This window comes from Palaemon carinicauda, chromosome 22, assembly GCF_036898095.1.
Source record: "Palaemon carinicauda isolate YSFRI2023 chromosome 22, ASM3689809v2, whole genome shotgun sequence".
In the NCBI taxonomy this organism is placed as follows: domain Eukaryota; kingdom Metazoa; phylum Arthropoda; class Malacostraca; order Decapoda; family Palaemonidae; genus Palaemon; species Palaemon carinicauda.
In genome coordinates, this window is record NC_090746.1 from 4,413,487 (window position 1) to 4,433,800 (window position 20,314).

A 20,314-nucleotide genomic window follows, 5' to 3' on the forward strand; every position below is an offset into this window, starting at 1 on the left:
CACACACGCACAGATATATATATATATATATATATATATATAGATATAGATATACATAAATTTAACAAAATACATTAGTATATATGACTACTACTGAAAGAGCCCAAAAATTTATTAATCATGAAAAATACGTTACAATTTTTACCACCAAATGATCGGAAAGTATTTAAGAAACGTCCTCACTGACAAACACCTCCGATCACAACAGAAATCTTTTATGAACAAACTATATATCATTCAACTACATTCAAATATTAAGTATAAAAAACCCTCCTTTTGCAGGTAAAAAAAGTGTCACAGATATAACAAATTAATGAGCATACCAAGAAGGTAATCATTATAGACGAGTAAATCTCCAGGAGCTAATTTCCAACGAACCTCTGGCCCAGTGGATAGTCACAAAAGGGGGCCTTGGAATGGACGACCCAGAAACCGCGCTCCCCACCAACCCTCAAATGCCAGGTAAGTCTTTCCTTATTGGGGAAAGGGGAGAGTTACCTTTACATAGGTTACAGTAGACCAGTTAATAGGTAAAAGTTTATGATGGGAGACAAAAGAAAAAAAATTAAAATAACGTATAAAAAATAAATCAAATGTATGTCATATTACAGGTGTGTTTCAATAGTTTATAATGGGAGACAAAAGAAAATAAAATAACATATAAAAAATAAATCAAATGTATTTCATATTACAGATATATTTCAAAAGTTTTTGATGGAAGATAAAAAAAATTAAAATAACTTATATAAAATAAATCAAATGTATGTCACTTTACAGGCGTGTTTCTAAAGTTTATGATGGGAGACAAAAAAAAATAACAAAAATAAATCAAATGTATATCATATTACAGGTATATTTCAAAAGTTTATAATAGGAGACAAAAAGAAATTAAAACAATATATAAAAATTAAATCAAATGTATGTTATATTACAGGTATATTTCAAAAGTTCATGATGGGAGTCAAAAATATGTTATAATAACATATAAAAAATAAATCAAATGTATGTCACATTATAGGTATATTTCAAAACTTTATGATGGGAGATAAAAAAAAAATAACAAAAATAAATCAAATGTATATCACATTACAGGTATATTTCAAAAGTTTATAATAGGAGACAAAAAGAAATTAAAACAATGTATAAAAAGTAAATCAAATGTATTATATTACAGGTATATTTTAAAAGTTTATGATGGAAGACGAAAAGAAAAAATTAAAATAACATATGGAAAATAAATCAAATGTATGTCATATTACAGGTGTATTTCAAAAGTTCATGATGGGAGACGAAAAAAAAAATAACAAAAATAAATCGAATGTATGTCATATTATACGTGGATTTCAAAAGGTTTTTTTTTTTTTTTTTTTTTTTTTTTTTTTTTTTTTTTTTTTTTTAAGAGAATAGTGCGGGATTAAATATTTAACCTGTTTAACCTTAAGAAAAACTCTATAATTCTATAATCTTGGAATAATAAATTCAACGATTTACGTTTGAAGAAAATATAAAGAAAAAATAATTTTGAAACAGAAAAAACTAAAAATAATTCTTGAATAGTGGAATAATGAATTCAACGATTTACCTTTCAAAAATTAGACAAAAGTAATTTGCAAAAAAAAAAAAAAAAAATTTAAATAATTCCAGAATCTTGGAATAATAAATTCAACGATTTGGTGTTTGAAAAAAAATATAAACACAATAATAATTTGGAAACAAAATGAAAAATAATTAAAATAATTTCAGAATCTTGGAATGATAAATTCAACGATTTGGTGTTTGAAAAAAAATATAAACACAATAATAATTTGGAAACAAAAAGAAAAATAATTAAAATAATTTCAGAATCTTGGAATAATAAATTCAACGATTTGGCGTTTAAAAAAAATATATAAACACAATAATAATTTGGAAACAAAAAGAAAAATAATTAAAATAATTTCAGAATCTTGGAATAATAAATTCAACGATTTGGCGTTTAAAAAAAATATATAAACACAATAATAATTTGGAAACAAAAAGAAAAATAATTAAAATAATTTCAGAATCTTGGAATAATAAATTCAACGATTTGGCGTTTAAAAAAAATATATAAACACAATAATAATTTGGAAACAAAAAGAAAAATAATTAAAATAATTTCAGAATCTTGGAATAATAAATTCAACGATTTGGCGTTTAAAAAAATATATAAACACAATAATAATTTGGAAACAAAAAGAAAAATAATTAAAATAATTCCAGAATCTTGGAATGATAAATTCAACGATTTGGTGTTTGAAAAAAAATATAAACACAATAATAATTTGGAAACAAAAAGAAAAATAATTAAAATAATTTCAGAATCTTGGAATAATAAATTCAACGATTTGGCGTTTAAAAAAAATATATAAACACAATAATAATTTGGAAACAAAAAGAAAAATAATTAAAATAATTCCAGAATCTTGGAATAATGAATTCAATGATTTACGTTTGAAACCAGCTTGCCTTTCCCAGAATCAATTTAGACCGTAGGCGTATTTGAAGTCTGTGTGACAACCATGTGCGAACTTGGGGTTAAGGTTAGGGCTAATTCGGTCAACCTTTTCCTTGACCTTGACCTTTGACCTAGGACTTTCAAAATTGAATCACTTTCACGTCTCAACATAACAATTAATACCTGAAAGTTCTTCCAATACCCTATAAGGAAAACTGTGGTCAGGAAGTTGTTCACAAAGAAACAGACAAACGGACAAACAGGGACGAAAATACAACCTCCTCCCAACTTCGTTGGCGGAGGTAACAAATATCTATTAAGAATGGACTACGTAAGCAAATATCTATCACATACGTTTACTGCCAAAATCTAGCATATTCCTGTCACCCTACCTGTTGAATGTACTAATGAGTATATAAATGTATGTACAGTATGCACATTATGACAAGCACACACAGATATACATACACACATACACACACACGCACACAATAATTTCATTTTCCCTTTGGGAGTAAAATAAACAGTATTATCCACAACTATTACACTAGCTATATCTTTTTGAGATTTGAAGCAAATTGACAGTGAACAAATAATCCATGAGGTTAGATTGCCGAGTAGTTTTATGATTACAGTTAAGGTGCTTCAATACATAAGGACGCAATCCTGTTCAATGTAGGAAAGTTTATCACACAATAATTCCAAGCAAAGTGAAGCCGTATTAAATGTTACTTTACTTTAAGGACTGCTTTTCTGGTCCTATACAGCAGGGGAACCCTACCCTCTACAGGACCTCCACGGTTGTTTTATATTTGTTCCAAAGCATTTAAAATTCCAGACAGCATATTGCTCGTTTATTTTCAAATCCAACTATTGAAGCACTTAAGAGAACAAGAAAGTCTTCAGTTGCCTCTAAAAAGCCTTAATATCTTCAGTCTTTCGGATGTCTAGTGCGAGCTTATTATAGTCTTTAATTAATGCTTAATATTAACAAGTACATCAATCGTGATTTGTCAAACTAGATATATTTAAAAACCTGGTATATATCACAGATGTTTTCAAGTGATACATTGAAATCTATGTCCCTGCCTATGTACCAATCTTAATTTTTGACTAACGTATGAAAACATAACAATATAATTAATCTTTCTTAGAAATGATAACGAAAACAATAAGACAATTCAATCTCCAAATTAACGGAAAAGTATACATAAATAGTTGAAAGTTTCCTGAATTCAAGGCCTATCAAGAAAACTTCCTTCCTCACTTTTACAAGCTCTCTTTACTAGAGCACACCGCATCAACAGAATTCAATCTATATTTTCTCCTTTTCCTACTTTTGTACCTCTAGTGGTAACCCCTTCAAAAATTTATGACAGCTCAAAAACACAATCAAAAGAATCCCACCTATATTTACTAAAAGAAATTTACACTCCATAATCAAACCATTGTTCTCTAGTCTTGGGTAGTGCCATAGCCTCTCTACCAAGGCATTTATTGGGCCAAATACCTTTTAGACATCATCATCATCATCATTATTATTATTATTATTATTATTATTATTATTACTAGCTAAGCCACAACCCTTAGTGGAAAAGTAACATGCTACAAGCCCAAGGGCTCCAACAGGGAAAATAGCCAAGTGAGGAAAGGAAATAAGGAAATAAATAAACTATCTGAGAAGTAATTATCAATTAAAACAAAATATTTTAAGAACTGCAACAAACAACATTAAAATAAATCTTTCCTATATAATCTATTTAAACTTCAAAACACAACAAAAGGAAAAGATATAAGATATAGTGTGCCTAAGTGTACCTTCAAGCCCACAACCCTAGATGGAAAAGTAACATGCTACAAGCCCAAGGGCTCCAACAGGGAAAATAGCCAAGTGAGGAAAGGAAATAAGGAAATAAATAAACTATCTGAGAAGTAATTATCAATTAAAACAAAATATTTTAAGAACTGCAACAAACAACTTTAAAATAAATCTTTCCTATATAATCTATTTAAACTTCAAAACACAACAAAAGGAAAAGATATAAGATATAGTGTGCCTAAGTGTACCTTCAAGCAAGAGAACTCTACCCGAAGACTGGAAGACCATGGTACAGAGGCTATGGCATTACCAAAGAATAGAGAACAATGGTTTGATAGTAACTCATTAAAATTGGATTTCCCCTTTTTCCTTCATCAAACAATAATCAGATTTGACTCCAGTCATATTTTCACGAGTAAATCAATCAAGCCAAGACAAAATTGTTGTAACTGGCACTACTAAAATGTATGAAACTGAACATTTATCCTTTTTTTCATTTATTAAATCCATTACAGTATGTGATGCCTTCATACAACTTTTTCTGATCGGCTAGAAATTCATGTAAAAAAACAGACATTAAAAATTCTTTTAATTTCAATATCAATAGCATCGTGACATCCCATATCTTACTAATCCTAACCACTTAATACAATAACTGTCTCTTCTCAATTATTCAACTTTCAGTGCCTCGACATTCTTCATCACTGTCTCTCCGGAATTATCACTGTCTCTTCTCAATTATTCAACTTTCTGTACCACGACATTATCACTATCTCTTCTCAATTATTGAAGTTTCTTTGCCACGACATTCTTTCTAATGACATCTGGAATCTTCGGAGCGCATCTTCTCTTTCTCCCCTCTTTCCATAAAATTCGCCGGATGCTGCCAGAATGGCATCATCCAGTTCTCCTCGTCCGAACTCGAATCTTATTACGATTGATACTTCGTTTCACACATAAAACCAGGAGGAAAGCAATTCTCTTTTCATCATCAACTTTGGGATTCTTTTCGGAAAGGTTTAGATTTTTAGTGAAACATGACCGCTGCAGTGATCACACTAAAAAAAAAAAATTACAGTTGTCAAGCTTTTCTTTTCTTAAACCATTATCGTAATAAATATATATATACATATATATATATATATATATATATATAAACACATGCCTACATGGCTTAGGACCATGAAGCGTGAGGTAAGAGATGATCAATGGAAAAGTATTGATTTAAAAGCTCAAGATAGAGACGTCTGGCGAAAAATAACAGAGGCCCTTTGAGTCCTTAGGCGTGGGAAGATTATACATATATATATATATATATATATATACATATATAAATATATATATAATATATATATATGATAGCATACAAAAATGCCAAGACATCATAAAATCATATCGGGCTGAAGAGAAAAGGAAGAAAAAATAAGTGAAGAGAAAAGTGAAGGATGAACCATTTCTTCTTCCTCCTCCTCATCTTCCTCTTCTCCTCCCTCTTCTTCTTCCTGTTCCCAACGAGATGCATCGGTAGTAAATTCGGTCATTGCCAACGGATCGTACAACCATAAAAACCGAAACTCCATCTCGGTTAACCCCGCAGACCTGTTCCAAAAAGCTCATATCTCAACGCGAAAAACATCTCTCTCTCTCTCTCTCTCTCTCTCTCTCTCTCTCTCTCTCTCTCATGCACACACGTACACAGACCCATACACATTTGTATCTGAGTTTCCAAGCAACACAACTTTCAATCTCTCCTGGCTTATAAAAAATAATGAAAAACATAAGATATTTAGATATGACGGCTATATTTACAACTAGCCTATACACACGTAGACTTTCAGGAGCTGACAGCTACCTCATGCGTCAGAGCAGAGGCTTTGCTTATAAACAACGCTAGGAACTTGTTCACAGGTTTCGAGAGACTGGGACGAAGGAATCCCTGGGTGAAAGGGGACGCAAGAATGGACGAGTGCTATTAGTGCCCCGCAAAGCACATTCCTAACATGTAATAGCTGACCACTCCCTGGGACAGACCCCTATCGAAATAGGCTCAACAGCTCATGAGGTTGACATAGCTTTTGGGCCTTGCTGGAGTCTTGGCTAACTAAAAAACCCAGTTGCTGTTCCTTGGGAATACTCAGTAATACCTAAGAGTCTGGCTGTTCCTGGATGTCTGGAAACCCCAGTAATCACAAACCTTCCGCTCTCGATCCTGGCGAGAAAACAGGCTTCTGCCGAGTGCTGATCAGTTGGGAGCTGTGGTATGTTAGGGACAGCCCAACATTGAGGAGACTAAACTGTTGGCTTGGGAGAACTTATGGGAGGTTGGGGACAGAAAAGATGGAAAGTCCCCAAGGATTAAGAGCGGCAGCAGGTGGGTAATTATCAGCAAACCCACCTCCCTGTTTTTTTTACACTAGTGGTCACAAAGCTAATAATTATAAAAGTTATTAGCTGATATTTCCAAACAGACACACTTTAGACAATATAAGAGAAATTAAAAATGAGTGTGAGAAACTGAAGTTGAAGTACAAATAAACAAATGGTGCGTAGTCTTTAAAGAAGGGTGCGTTGCTAACCTGCATCGAAATATTGTATGCCTGTTCTGCCTGCAAGATCAGGAAGTAGTGAAATTGAAAAACGAAAACCAAGAACTAGGAAAACAATTGAAAGATACTATGTCAAAGTTCCAACAGTTAGAAATAAGGAACAAAGAAGTCATAGATGATGTGGTAGAAAATGGGATTAGTATCCAAGAAATACAAAATAAGGTAAAGTCAAGGACAGAACTAAGAGAGAAAATAACACAAAAAAGGGAGTTCATGAAACCTACTAGAGGAAGGGCAGCTAAGGCCAAGAAGACTAAACAACAGCCAAGAAATGTAACTAACACCAAAAACAGATTGTCCCCCCAAGCAGAGAAAGAGGAAGATGAGACATTGTTAATTGGAGACTATGTAAAGGACCAAAGGTAGCACTTCAGTCTCAAAAAGAGGAAAAAAGTCAGGTCCTATCCAGGTGCCAAAGCACAGAAGATAGAAGTAGTCAGTAAAAGTATAACGGAGAACAAGAAGACCACTATCATTGTACAGGAAACTGGAAATGACTTATTCCTAAGAACGGATACTGCTGGCCGAACTGAACCTTTGGTTAAATAGCTAGAAAAACAGTTGAAACGGCTAGAAACAAGACAAACAACACTATAGTTATAGGTATTCTCTCAAGACTCAATGTCAGCCACTTCCCCCTCAGTAAGGCCAAAGGGATAAACGAAGGCTTAAGTCTACATGTCAGAAAAAGAAAGTGAAATTTATAGATCTTTGGGATACTTTCTACGGCAAGAGAAAATTATACAGGAGATGTAATACAATTTAGTGATGAAGGCAAGGGAGTATATGGAAACCAACTTAATCTCAGCCTGCACAATTACTTAGACACACTAGACCAAGAACAAACTAGAACTTAAAAAATCCTCCAACAACAATTAGAGGAAATTTGGCAGAAAACTTGGATAATGACGATAAAAGTAAACTAAAACACTAGTAAATTAGAAAAACTAGTAAAGTCACAGAGGAAGAAAAAGAATTATATAAAATTTCCTGAGTGGCACAATTCAGTTAGAAACAAATTGGAAAACTTCAGGGCAATGATAGCTAGTGAAGAACTAAATGTCATAGGGATTTTATCGGAGAATACGAAATCCCAGGTTTCAAGCTTTTCAAGAAGGATCGCCTTACCAAAAGAATTTGGAGTGGTAATGCTCTATATTAAAAACTACTTAAACCTCATGGGAATTAAATTAGAAACCGAATGTGAAGTGACAGGTGCAAACATCAACACTAGTAATATACAGACCACCACATCAAACACAAGAACAGGACGTATAGACAACTTGGACAAGAAGTGAACAATAAGCTAGCTGTCCTAATGGGAGACTTCAATGCAGCAGTAAACTGGGACACCATGAATTCTACATCAAACACAGAGGGACATAGGCTACTACAATTTATCAACAATGAATTCCTCCATCAGGGGACCAATAAACCAACTAGGGCAAACAACATGCTAGATATTGTGCTAACAACAGAAGAAAATTTAGTATCCAGTGTTTCAGTAGGCAAAAATATTGGGAAAAAATGACCACAGAATTGTTAGGTTTCAGGTAATTATTCCTCATCTAAAAGAAAGGAAAACTATAAAAAAGCTAGACTACAGACGTAGTAGCTGGATAAAACTGAAGGAATACACCAAGAATTTAGAATACGACAAAACAGGCAACATAGATACACAATAGGACTCCTTTGTAGAAATATAAAGAGGAAAAAATGGCTAAATGTACACCATATAGACAAATATTTACCAAATGGAACTCTACAACCTAAGTGGTTCAACAGAGAAATAGCCAATGCAATAAGATGTATACACAGGAAACACAATGGGACCACAGCCTCGCGCAATAAGTTAAGCCGAAAAGTAGATAAACTAGTTAGAAAGGCCAAGATCAATGAAGAGAAAAGAGTGGCTTCAGCTAGTAAAGACAACCCAAAATAAATTTTTGCATATGAAAACAGTAGAAAACCAATCAAAATCAACATTAGCCAATTAAGCGACTCTGAGGGTAATCTTAAAACATTTTAGTCTTTTCTACTCTCCAACTGCATCAACGCAAGACCCTTCTTGCCAAACATTTTCTCGTTTACATCATCTAAAATCCACTCCCTCATTAACATTATAATGCCGCGCCCCTAATTCCAAAAATTTACTCTTCTCTTTCCTTTATTCTTTCTATCTCCTCGAATTCCACTTTCTTTTCTATACATAAATATGATTATCCCTTTCATCTTACAACTGCTATAAAGGCAATCTCTCTTATCTTACCCCGTTTTCCTCTATACTTCACTTCTATGCACTACTTCAGGAGATGACACACACGAACGAACACGGACAACTGCGCACACACTCATAAACGCATATACATACATACATATACATATGTATGAATATATGCTGTATATGTATATATACACATATTTATATATATATATATATATATATATATATATATAAATGCTAGGCACTGCACATCACAAGGAACTATCTATCCTTTGATGAATTCAGCCAATGAATCCTCTATTGAGGCCCTATGCGTCGATAAGCGCGGGAGGAGATGATCATTGTGTTTAATACATACACTGAATTCATTATTCTCGAATCATAACGTCATACTATGTCAATTCATGTAATACACAATATCTACTGGTCATGTGACAAGGAAATACATCTTAACAAAAACAAATTTTAAACAAAAACATAACTTCTATGTATATTAAAAAATATTGAACATTTCGAACAAATAATATTAAAAAAGTTTAATGTCTGTCAAACAATTTCTTCTTACTGCACTGTAATTGTTCAGGAGCCACTTTCCTCTTTGTAAGGGTAGAAGGGACTCTTTAGGTATGGTAAGCAGCTCTTCTAGGAGAAGGACACTCCAAAATCAAACCATTGTTCTCTAAACTTGGGTAATGTCATAGCCTCTGTTCCACGGTCTTCCACTGTCTTGGGTTAGAGTTCTCTTGCTTGGGGGTACATTCGGGCACACGATTCCATCTTATTTCCCTTCCTCTTGTTTTGTTAAAGTTTTTATATTTTATATAGGAGATATTTATTTAATCTTGTTGCTCTTAATATATTTTATATTTCTTTGTTTCCTTTCCTCACTGAGCTATTTTCCCTATTGGAGCCCCTGGGCTTATAGCATATTGCTTTTCCAACCAGGGTGGTAGCTTAGAAAGTAGTAATAATAATAATAATAATAAAAATATTCTGCAACTTGCATAACCGTATTTTAAAAAAAATATACATATCTTTTCTCGCTAAAGTAAATGAAAAATATAAATGTCACTGAACTCATATATAACTATAAAATAGCAAATATTTTTTTATGACTTATTATCAACAAACGTTATTCAATTTTTTATATTATAAGAGGATGGCAGGCGGAAATGGTTTTTTTTTTTTTTTTTTTTTTTTTTTGGTTTCAATATACAAAAAATGTGAATGCGACACTACAATAATGGCCGAGTTCAAATTCCGTGTAACGTAGGAGTCCGTGAAAGCTCGTAACAAAGCAGGACAGACTTAAAACTTTTTTTTTTTTAAAAGAATAATGCAGAGAATACTACTTGACATTTCATTCGAGATACATACATACATACATAATGTATGTATATGTATATGTATATGTATATGCATATGTATATGTATAAATATAAATATAAATATATATATATATATATATATATATATATATATATATCATAAGCTAAGCTACAACCCTACTTGGAAAAGCAGGATGCTAGAAGCCCAGGGACTCTAACAGGAAAAATATCCCAGTGAGGAAAGGAAAAGGGAAAAATAAAATATTTTAACATTAACGATTAACATTACAATAAGTATCTCCCATATAAACTATAAAAACTTTAACAAAACAAGAGGAAGAGAAATAAGATAGAATAGTGTGCCCAAGTGTAATCTCAAGCAAGAAAACTCTAACCCAAGAAAGTGGAAGACCATGGTACAGAGGCTATGACACAACCCAAGACTAGAGAACAATGGTTTAAGTTTGGTTTGTTCTTCTCCTAGAAGAGCTGCTTCCCATAGCTAAAGTTTCTTCTACCCTTTACAAGAGGAAAGAAGCTCCTGAACAATTACATTGCAGTAGTTAACCGCTTAAACCAAGAGGAATTGTTTGGTAATTTCAGTGTTGTCAGGTGTGTGAGGACAGAGGAGAATATGTAAAGAATAGGCCAGGCTATTCGGTATGTGTGCATGTGTGTAGGCAAAGGAAAATGAACCGTAACCAGAGAGAGGGATCCAATGTAGTACTGTCTGGCAAGCCAAAGAACCACATAACTCTCTATCAGTCGTATTTCAATAGGTGGCTGGTGTCATGGCCAACTTACTAACTACAATATATATATATATATATATATATATATATATATATATATATATATATATATATATATATATATATATATATATATCGTCAGCCGTTACTAGTCCACTTCCATTTTCGTTTGTTCACGGTCTTTCTGTGAACGCAAACTTCCTTAGCTCGTCGATCCGTCTTCTTCTGTCTTCCCCTAACTTCTTTTACAATCTCTAGGGTCCTCTTCTGTTTATCTCAATGCCCATCTAGTGTGTATCATTCTCCTTATATGTCCTGCCCATGTCCATTTCTTTTTCCTACAAATTGTTAATATATATATATATATATATATATATATATATATATATATATATATATATATATATACAATAAAGTATGTGTGTGTACTTAATAATAATAACTGAAATATCACTTCAGTAAAGAGCATAAAGACAAAGTGGATATATAAGGCCAGCACAAATGTATCCAGCAGAATCATGAGCACCGGCAAGGAAATTGAAAGACAATTTGATATGAGATTCCCAAAAGCACGAAATAAAAGGTAGATAGCTCAAATATCAATAACAATATTGATTTCAGAGTGGTTATAGGAATAAGACAGGGGAATTAGAAAAATTATTATCTAAAAAATACCACGAACGTATGAAATTTCTGGCTTAGGAGATCTAAGGCTCTTGGTACATTTAAATCTCACTTGTATGAGAGAACAGCTGATGTTTAAATTGATCCAAAAAATCAAAATTTTTGACCATTTCATTTGCGAAGTTTTATTTCCATTTTATGGATAAAAATTATTTATTCAATAATTGAACGATCATAAAAATAAGAGGATACATTGGAAAATACGAAACTAAAATTAAGTACATTTTCCTTTGCTATCGACCCAAGGATCATGGACTCTTGTCTATGGTCGTCCTCCAACAGGACCTACACCTTCCAAGTAGAGGGGCTGCCTTGCGGGAAACAATTGGCTGTAAATACCCGTCATTAGATGGATATTCAATCGAAGGAACTTCTGTTTTCAAGAATATTTGTTCACAAACAAACAAACGGACTAACGGGGGCGAAAACATAACCTCCTCCAAACTCCGTTAGCGGAGGTAATGAAAAAAATATAATACATTAATTTAAATATAATAATTATACGATTGTTATAATGAATAAAGCTAAGAATATAATAATGCGATTTTGCATAAACAAACAACGTGATTCACATTTCAACATATGAGGAAGTGAGAATTAGCCAACAAACGCCGGTGTTTATTCACCCCACAATGATTAAGCTAATTAGTGAAATAATAACAATATTATATTCTCCTGAAACATAGCGAGATCATTAGCCTGATAACTTCCTCTGGCACGATATGACACTTAATTAAATATCAAGAAAGAGAGAGAGAGAGAGAGAGAGAGAGAGAGAGAGAGAGAGAGAGAGAGAGAGAGAGAGAGAGAGAGAGAGAGAGAGAGAGTCAAAGTCAAAAAACCTTTATTCCATTATAAAATGGTTATTCTGTTACATGACAATATAAATTATTTACATAAAATTCACAATAATTGGATTGTAAAAATCTAGGATATATATACATTCAAGTAAAATTTTAAAAATATTGCTTAAGTTTCTTTTTGAATAAATTAGAACTAACATTTATACATTTTCTTATTTCTAGAGGTAGTTTGTTCCAGCAAGCTGGGCCCCTTATTGCCATTGAGCGTGAACCCAAATCCGTTCGATAGCTGTCTACATATAGATTTTCATTCTGTCTGGTTAATGCATTCCTACAATTACCAACTGTAGGAAATGTGTATAGCCAGTTGGGATATTCTTTTCTCAAACTTTTAAAAACAAAAACACAAACATCGTACATACACTTTTCTTTTAATTTTATCCACTTTAATTGCTGGAGGGTTGGGGTGATGTGATCGTGTTTTTTCACCCCAATAACGGCTACTCTACCTGCAAAGTTTTGGATTTTTTGAGCTTTTCCCTGTGCATATCATTAGTTGACCCGCATATCTTAATACAGTAGTTTATTACACCCAAGACCAGACTTTCCACAATCAAAGCTCGAGTAGTATCATCAAAGTAATCTTTTACTCTACTTAAATACATTAGAATGCCACTAACTTTTCTACTCAGCTCGTCAATGTGAGTACTGAATGTCATGTGCCTGTCCATGTGTAGACCTAGATTTTTTACATGTTGACTTATCTTTACTTTATCACCATCGCATTTTATTATAATGTCATCTGGAATTTTGCTAATATACTGTGAGCTACCCACAAACATGCATTGTGTTTTAGTGGCATTTAATAATAGCCCTTTTCTTAGAAAATATTTCTTAATTTTGAGCAATATTAGTTCAGCCCTTTTAATCAAGCCATCTAAATTTTCTATTTGATCAGCCAAAAGAACTTGTGTGTCATCAGCATATTGAATTAGCAGGCAGTTTTCTATGTATTTAATCATGTCATTAACGTAAACTAAAAATAGAATTGGACCTAGGACAGATCCCTGTGGGACTCCAAATTCAACCTTTTCAATGCAAGAGTTTACGTCTCCTAATCTAACTACCTGACTTCTATCCTTCAAGTAATCCTGAAACCAGAACGTATCAATGTAATGTTCCTTAAGAGATTTACACAATTCATCATGGTTGACACTATCAAATGCCTTTGATAGGTCGCATAAAATTAATATGGAAACTTTTTTCCATCAATATTCTTATAAATTTCATATGTTAATTTCATCAAAGCTGTTTCTGTTGATAAACCTTTACGGAATCCATGCTGAGTGTTAGAAATCAAATTATTTTTTTCTAGATGTTCCATTAACTGATTACATACAATCTTTTCTATTACTTTCGATATTACTGGAAGGATAGAAACAGAGAGAGAGAGAGAGAGAGAGAGAGAGAGAGAGAGAGAGAGAGAGAGAGAGAGAGAGAGAGAGAGAGAGAGAGAGAGTAATAAATATGAAAAAAAATCCAGTAAAGATGCTAAGAGAAACAAGGGTTCAGAGAACTAAACCTTAAGCCCAATTTCGCACATTGTTGTCGCACAGACTTCAATTACGCCTACGGTCTAAATTGACTCTGGGAAAGGGAAGCTGGTTTGGAGAAATAACCTGCCATGGCGGAGATCTGCACTCTCAGATTGATTTTCTGGTTTTATATGTAATAACTATGAGCAGATAAAATTAATTTGAATGATTCAATGAATGTGTTTGAGTATTTTTACATATGGGTATAGCCTAGGTACACAGAAGCACAGACTTATTCCTTTACGATAGTGAAGTGTTAATGCGAATAAAAGACAGATCTTTGAACTGTTTGTGCATTTAAAAAAGGATTAGAAATATGTCGATACCTAGAAGCGATCAGTGTTGTTGATAGGATAGCTCAGAATATTTTAGGTTGACCTATTGCTCGACCTTGATCTTGACCTTTAACTAAGGACTTTCAAACCTGAATCACTTCCATGTCTCAACATAACAATTATTCCAGGAAAATTTCAATTCTCATTGGGTAAAATTATGGCCGGGTTATTGTTCACAAACAAACAAACAGACAAACAGGGGCTAAAACATAACCTCCTCCCATCTCTGTTGGCGGAGGTAAATATGAATTATACATATACAAAATACTATGTATAAAATTGAAAAATAAGAAATTTCAAATAAACTGGTGGGGTACATAATTTATGGGAAGCTGCTTTCCTCTTACCTCAAATTTATTGCCATTAACGAAAAAGAGAAATAAAAACACACATATAACCGAAGAGCAATTACATGTCTAATCTCCCTCTCTCACCTCATCCTCAACTAGGCCATTACCAGACCTTTACTACAACAGGAGAGAAATATTTTCAAATCATAAAAACAATCAATATCCTCACAATGTAGGTAGGGTTCATCGTAAACGGCATTGCACGGTCAGTATATCTTATTCCATCTTCATGTTCTGAAGTTTTAACTCTGTTTAAGCTGCACTTTTTACTTCTATAATCTGTATTATCATTACCTGCTAAGCTACAAACTTAGTTGGAAAAGCAGGATGCTATAAGCCCAGGAGCCCCAACAGGGAAAATAGTCCAGTGAGGAACTAAACAAGGAAAAAGAAAATTTTTAAAGAACAGTAACAACATTTAAATAAATATTTCCTACATAAACCATAAAAACATTAACAAAACAAGAGGAAGAGAAATTAGATAATATAGTGTGTACCCTCAAGCAAGAGAACTCTAACCCAAGACAGTGGAAGACCATGGTACAGAGGCTATGGCACTACCCAAGACTAAAGAACAATGGTTTGATTATGGAGTGTCCTCTAAGAAGAGCTGCTTACCATAGCTAAAGAGTCTCTTCTACCATTACCAAGAGGAAAGTAGCCACTGAACAATTACAGTGCAGTATTTAACCCCTTGGGTTAATACAGTTACATTAAAGATTGGCGTTTCTTTGGAACATGTTGAAGCTAGGCTTAATTCTACTGTTCAGATCAAGGAAATTCCTGGCTTATTCAGTGGTGACGTATTCGCCTAACATTCGCATGGCAGCTGATCGATCCCAGCACAGGATCGTGAGTTGAAGCTGTTTACTGGGGAGGCCACTACTGTTGGGCACAAGTGTGGTGGGTTGGGATTGCCCGGCTGACGTTCTGGTGAGCATCTATTCTGATGAAACTGGAACTAAAACCAGACACATTTACCATCATGTAGTACAACTGACAAAGCGGAAGGAACTTTTCCTTTCAACCCTCTTATACGTAAACTTTTATATAATTAATTAATTCCTAAAAATTTTCCGGAAGACCTAAGCAAAATGCTATCCTACATGGTCACAATTATGCTAAAAATTACGTTGAGGGAGAAAACCTTTCCTTTTCTATTCCTTATTATTTTCTGCTGTAAATGACAGCCAACAAAGCTACAGAATAGCTTTTAAAAATGAAAGAAGAAATTGCAATCCAATCGGTCCGCATCTGAATTTTTCAACGGAGCCTAAACCACTTTAAAACAGACCTAAAATACAATAAAAGTTATCGAATTGTCAAGTCTGTACGAGGCAAATACAATAGTGAAAGAATAATGAGCAAAAAACCTGTATGCAGCGAGAACGTATTCAGGAAATAATGTATAATGTGCTGAGTAAAATAAAAATAAAGCATAACAGAAACACACAGGGAGAGACTTCCAGCTCTCTCTCTCTCCCCTCTCTCTCTCTCTCTCTCTCTCTCTCTCTCTCTCTCTCTCTCTCTCTCTCTCTCTCTCTCAATGTGACAATTTCTATACATACAAAATAGCAAATACTTGGAATAGACTTCCAGCAGATGTAACAGTAACATGGTAAACGAGTTCAAGAATAAGTTAGACAAAATCATAAGAACGCTCTAAATACTTAAACTAAATCGCTCTACCAAAGAGCAAATGAAGTCTCCGCGGATGAACTAAAAAGTCTTTAAGACATCAAAAACCTTGTAACTCTCTCTCCTCTCTCTCTCTCATCTCTCTCTCTCTCTCTCTCTCTCTCTCTCTCTCTCTCTCTCTCTCTCTCTCTGGTTAAAACTCGGCATTAGCATTTTTATTACACTAGAGTTCCTATTTCGCCTTTGACGTCAAGAGGGAAAAAGAAGAGATTTAAAAGAAGAACATTATACATATAAAGCAACTAGGAAGGTGACCCCGAAAGCATAATATATATAAAAGGGAGAATTTCCTACGCTAAAATATTCCATTGCATTTCCAATAAATCAGCTCTCTCTCTCTCTCTCTCTCTCCTCTCTCTCTCTCTCTCTCTCTCTCTCTCTCTCTCACCAAAGGTCAGTTTCATTTCTTGGAAATTCCTTTTAGCAGTGACAGTTAACTCATATTGAACCGAGCCCCTTTAAATTTTAACCCATAACGGCAATAGGCATTAAGTGGGTAAAAATTAAATTTTTTTGGAGATTTGTTAAAATATACATGACATAATACGGGTACATTCGCATGGAATTGTTCGGGGAATTAATTAGAGAGAGGAGGGTGATATCAGAAACATATTTTAACTGGTGACGAAAAGGTATTTTTAAAGTTGAAAGAACGAGCAATGGCAACACACACACACACACACACACACACACACATATATATATATATATATATATATATATATATATATATATATAGATAGATATATATATAATATATATGTGTGTATATATATATATATATATATATATATATATATATATATAAATATATACTGTATATATATATATATATGAGTCTATATATATATACATATATATATATATATACATAATATATATATATATATATATATATATATATAGATATATATATAATATATATATATATGTGTGTATATATATATATATATATATATATGTGTGTGTGTGTGATGTGTGTATATATATATATTATATATATATATATATAATATAGATATATATATCTTTATACTATAAATACCTTTAGATTAAAGTGACTTCAAAAGACTTGTACTTTGCTTCATTATTAGCTTTACACAGAAGTGTACATTATTTTACCCAAAGGCCACATATGAATCAATTTTTTTCTCGAGGTTCAGACAATTACAAATACTTAAATTCTTTGGAAAAATCTGTCAGGCTATTGATGTCACAGCTTCATTTGATAACACAATATAACAAAAACAAGTTATATCATAAAATTAATCAGGCTTTATTTCTTATTTACCTACATGGCAATTAAATTCATTTGCAGTTCAACTCCCTTCGAGAACACTATAGCGCTTCAAGCGTGTTCACCTTTGTTATATTCGTTTATAATTACAGTGTTTCTTTGTCGTGCACGCACACACACGCACACACGCACGCACGCATGCACACACGCACCTTAGAACTACCATTGATTTAGAGTAAAAAGGAGCAATTTCTCTCTCTCTCTCTCTCTCTCTCTCTCTCTCTCTCTCTCTCTCTCTCTCTCTCTCTCTCTCTCTCTCTCTCTCTCTCACATAGCATTTTGCAGCAGAAGTTATTATGGTTGCAAGTGAAATTCAATACTTTACAACGTCAATGTTATGAAATAGAGTTAACGAATAGTCAAGACTCCTTATATACGAGAGAAATGGGAAACTTAGTTTGATTTCATTTCCTACTAGTCCTAATTATCATTTTATCTACATTAACAATATTACCATTGTTATTGTAATCAATATAATTATCATTGTTATCATTATTATTTATTGTTATTATTATTATTACTAGCCATGCTACAAGCATAGTTTAAAAAGCAGTATGCTATACGCCCATGTGCTCCAACAGGGAAAGATATCCCAGTGAGGAAAGGAAATAAGGAAATAAATAAACTTTATGAGAAATTATGAACAATTCAAATAAAATGTTTTAAGAACAGTGAAATCATTAAAACAGATCTTTCATATATAAATTAAGAAAGGACTCATGTCAGACTCTTGATATTAGCCGTTTGTGTTTAACACAAAAAAAAAAAAAAAAGTGTAACTACAAAAAAAAATATATTAACACACCACACATCGGCATTGACCCTTTTATAATTCTTCCCCTACACCGAACTTCAAACTTTCATAGTTCGCACAATTTCAAGGCCAGCTTCGAAACCTAACGCACAATAGAGTCATAATTGGGGAGTAAAAGTTTCATAGTGCCAACAACAACAACAAAAACAACAACAACATCCACAACAACAACAGCAGCGAAATAACCGGAAAACATTTTTGCCCTCGGATCGAGCAATTTATGTTTTCTGGTCGAGCAAAAACCAAAATTGGAAAAAGTAAAATGTAAAGATTTCTAAAGATGTAGAAGTTCGTCTCTTTTACCTTTAATGGTAACAAAATAACGTCTTTTCAAAGCCTCTTTTTAATCTATCCTTTAACATGTTTTGTAAAATATAAATACGGAAACAGCCCAGTGAGGAAAGGAAACAAGGAAATAAGAGAAACGAGAAGTAATGAACACCTTATGAAATACTTAAAGAACAGTGACAACATTAAATTGGATCTTTAATAAATAAACTATAAAAGATTAAAAAAAAAAATAACAATCAAGTGTGCCCGACTGTACCCTCAAGCAAGAGAACTCTAACCCAAGCCAGTGGAAGACCATGGTACAAAGGTTACGGCACTACCTAAGATAACTAAAGCATATTTGCTGTATTTGAGCGAAGCAGATGAAATGTTCCTTTGTTTTTTAATTAAAAAACCAAAAGAATAAAATTGAATAGAAGTAGGAAACGATGGTCTCAAGAGCCCTCTTTCTGGTGGTGTCGTTTTGCCTCGTAGGGATCTCCTCTAACATATATCTATTTATGAAGGACCTCTCACTGAACAGAAAATAATCCCTCATAAAAATAATACTTGTTATATTGAACAAAAAATAATCCCTCATAAAAAAAATACTTTTATATTGAACAGAAAATAATCCATCATAAAAATAATACTTGTTATATTGAACAGAAAATAATCTCTCATAAAAAAATACGTTATGTTGAACAGAAAATAATCCCTCATAAAAATAATACTTGTTATATTGAACAAAAAATAATTCCCCATAAAAAAATACTTGTTATATTGAACTGAAGATAATCCCTCATAAAAAAATACTTGTTATATTGAACAGAAAATAATCCCCCATAAAAAAAAATACTTGTTAAATTGAACAGAAAATCATCCCTCTTAACAAAATACTTGTTATATACTAAGCTTAAAATTATGAAATAAAAAATCCGTTGTATTTGAAGGTAGTGACATCTTTCATTGATTTACACATCTAAGTGATATCAATCTGTATGCATTTTAAAATGATTTCTTTTTCTCATTAACAATTTCAATGAAAAAAGGTAAAATTTATTTAGACGAATGTTTTGGATTATGCCAATGGATTTGCACTTCCTGTCACCACCGAAACTATACTATTATTTCAATATCAAGATATTTTCCTAACTTTTCAAAACTGAATTTAGATACAAGAGAACCTTGAATGTTGGCTGGATAAAGAAACCTCTAAACAATTGAATATGTATCATTTTTTTTATCCAGGAATAATAATAA

At 32.7% G+C, this 20,314-nt stretch overlaps 1 protein-coding gene across 1 annotated transcript in view; it reads left to right on the top strand.

Moving 5' to 3' along the window:
- Nucleotides 1-276: 276 nt before the first annotated feature.
- The window catches only part of LOC137616295 (ras guanine nucleotide exchange factor S-like), a 96,042-nt gene continuing 76,004 nt past the window's right edge, over nucleotides 277-20,314 (top strand). Inside the window, 1 exon segment of the mRNA XM_068345938.1 lies at nucleotides 277-462. Coding sequence (XP_068202039.1) covers nucleotides 417-462 — 46 coding nt within the window. The 5' untranslated portion in view covers nucleotides 277-416.